At 45.8% G+C, this 2,813-nt stretch overlaps 1 protein-coding gene across 1 annotated transcript in view; it reads left to right on the forward strand.

The window, feature by feature from the left end:
- The first annotated feature begins 753 nt into the window (after positions 1 to 753).
- Positions 754 to 2,813, forward strand: part of TREML2 (triggering receptor expressed on myeloid cells like 2) — a 21,510-nt gene continuing 19,450 nt past the window's right edge. Inside the window, exon 1 of the mRNA XM_014587821.2 lies at positions 754 to 826. Coding sequence (XP_014443307.1) covers positions 754 to 826 — 73 coding nt within the window. The remainder of the gene's footprint in view (positions 827 to 2,813) is intronic.

The following is a 2,813-nucleotide window of genomic DNA, read 5'->3' on the forward strand; positions in this document are numbered from 1 at the left end:
ATCTCCCACGCCTATTGGAGACAACCCCCAGCCCCTGAACTCCCCTGTGCAGACCCCTCACACTGGTACTGAGCACTCAAAGCACTTCCCAGCCCTGACGTCCCTGAAGTTGACCACTATGGGAGGTGCATCTGCATCTGGGCCAGCGGCCAGCTCAGAATCCTCCCAGCTCCTCACCTGTTCAGTCACTCCCACACTCCCTGTTCTCTCAGCCCCTACCTCAGCTGGACACTAGCTTGCTCAGCATTTTCCCTGTTCCTCGACTCTACACTGCCAGAGAGTCTTGTGTATTTACTCTTGTCCTTAAATTCAAGCCTGCAATTAAAATCAGCAACAATTGAGCAAGATGGCAGATGGATCCCCTTGCCTTCCTCTCCTCCCTCCCTAGATATCTTAAAATAAGATTAAAATGACTTAAAAATAAATCAGAAAATTGAAATGAAGAAAGGCTGTAATCGGCAGACTAGGAACTAGAGAAGTTCTGGAAGTTAAAGAAAAAAATCAGATGCCATTAAAATGACAAGAGCAGACAACTCTGCAGTCTGAAACAGGAGGCCAAAACATCCATCCATAGTTGAGATTCAACCACCAGAGCCCAATACCCTGTTCGACATGTGAGAAAATTCATAGCATAAAAGCGAAAACCAAATTGAACAAACAGAAAAACTGACTGAAGATGAAAGACAGATGTTTTAGGGAACAGAAGAGGATATCAGGTCCTTAAAACGAGAAGATGCTAGAGACATATTCAGAATGTCTAACATCCAGGAAGGCCTGGGCTTTGAGCACTCAAAAGTGGTGTCCACCACTAACAACCAGTATGGAGGTACCATACTGGATGAACACCACCCTCAGAAAGGTGACCAGAGGGGCTAGCAGGTGGTAAGATAGTTAAGGCCCTGGATACCACATGGCTGACTCTGGTTCAAGCAAGGTGGCAGATGGGTTCCTTTGCTTGAAAAACATGCCAGGCACGTGTGCATGCATGCCCCAAATCCTAAGAGGAGATAGGAGAAGAACGGATTGCCTTGTGGTCATCCTCCCTGGTGAGCGTGTGTGGGAGGGTTATTTCTCCCGTTCTCTCTCTCTAGCTAGCAAGTGCATGTGCCCCATGGCAAAAAAAAAAAATCCCCCCAAAAAGACCACCAGAGAAAGAGCATGGAATATAAACACAAACCATTTTATTTCCCCTCTTTTTTTGGGGGGGGGGCATGGGTAAAATATAGAAGGTTCTTCACATAGAGCTCAGCTCATGCCACGTGATCATTGGCTACCCATGCAAGGTACTACTTTCGCTTCACTTCTTTCATCTATTCTTCCTATCCTCATCCTCATTTCCACTTGCTTTCCCCTCCAAGGCACCCACTTTAATGTATTTGATATGTAACCTTGAATTTGAATGTATCTTTGCAAAACATAAAGTACGAGAAGTTTTTTCTGTTTTTTTGCTATTCATGTCAAAGAAACTGTGATCCACTGTTGCAGGATGCTTGTTTTCCCCTTGCCGGATGTGCATACCCAGCCCGCCAAGATTTGATGCTGCAACTTGTTCTATTGCTGCATCTCCTGGTGCATTATTCAGAACCCAGGCAGCCTATGTTGTTTTGCCTCCACTTTTCCACTTGTTTGTTTTAAGAGAGAGATTTTTGCTATAGAGTGTGTATGCTTGCCAGAGAGACAGAGAGACAGAAAGTGAGAAACACCCTCCTGGGAGAATGACCACACTGCAATCCCTTCTCTTTCATTCTCCTCTCAGGATTTTGGGCACACACACACACATGCCAGGTGTGAGTTTCAAGCCTCCTGAGTTCAGGGCTTGAACCACGGTCGGCCATGTGGGAGTACAGCAATGTAACCATTATGCCATCTGCTGGTGTCCTCTGTCCCTCTTAAAAACCTTATTTTTGAAGCTAACAGAAGATATAGCAGTTATGTCACTGGACTCCTCACATGGCCACCAGCAGTTTGAGTCCTGGACTCAGTGGCTTGAAAATCATGCTGAGGGCCAGAGATTTAGAGTGTTAAGGGAGTGGCTGCAAACAAAGAGGAAGCCTTGCTGGCTCACCAGCTGCCCACCTCCAACTGCACCACCAGGGGTTTGGGAACCCCTGTCTTAGGGTATCATCTGAGACTTGCTTTAGGATTTACATCCAGATTGGGATTAGTTGGGTTGTAGACTCTCAGACATCTAATTAATGTTGCCATTTTGTATTGCCTCACCCACTGACCTAGACAATTAGTGATTACATGCTTCCTGTGAATCTATATGAAGCCCTCAGCACCAACTATGGAATGGTTTTGTTGGAAAAAATAAGTAGAAAGTGAGGCTAAATGTTGCTCAGCGATGGTGTGGGAGTTAGATGTATAGTTATTATGACTTCTGTGCATCGTGCATCCTTTGACATTTTTATAATAAAAATCTGGACACTCATGTGTTGAAGCCATTGCTATTTGTGTTTTAGCTGTATAGGCTGAAATGTAACCTTTCTTAATCTATTAAATCCATACAACTGCAATGGATTGGGACAAATTCACACCTACTACAGAAATACAGAGATTCACCTAAGGGCCATTAGCAGTGGGATAAGAATGTGCTGAAGGGAACCAGCAGTTAGCGTAATGGCTATGTCGCTGGACTCCCACATAGTCGACCACGGTTCGCATCTGGGACCCAGTGGCTTAAAACTCACGCCGGGCGTGTGTGCGTGCGTGCCCAGGATCCCGAGAGGAGAATGGAGGAGAAGGGATCGCGATGTGACCATCCCCCCGGGGGGTGATTTCTCGCTTTCTGTCTCTATGTCTCTCTCTGTCTG

Source organism: Tupaia chinensis, unplaced genomic scaffold (assembly GCF_000334495.1).
Source record: "Tupaia chinensis unplaced genomic scaffold, TupChi_1.0 Scaffold000238_1, whole genome shotgun sequence".
Classification (NCBI taxonomy): Eukaryota; Metazoa; Chordata; class Mammalia; order Scandentia; family Tupaiidae; genus Tupaia; species Tupaia belangeri.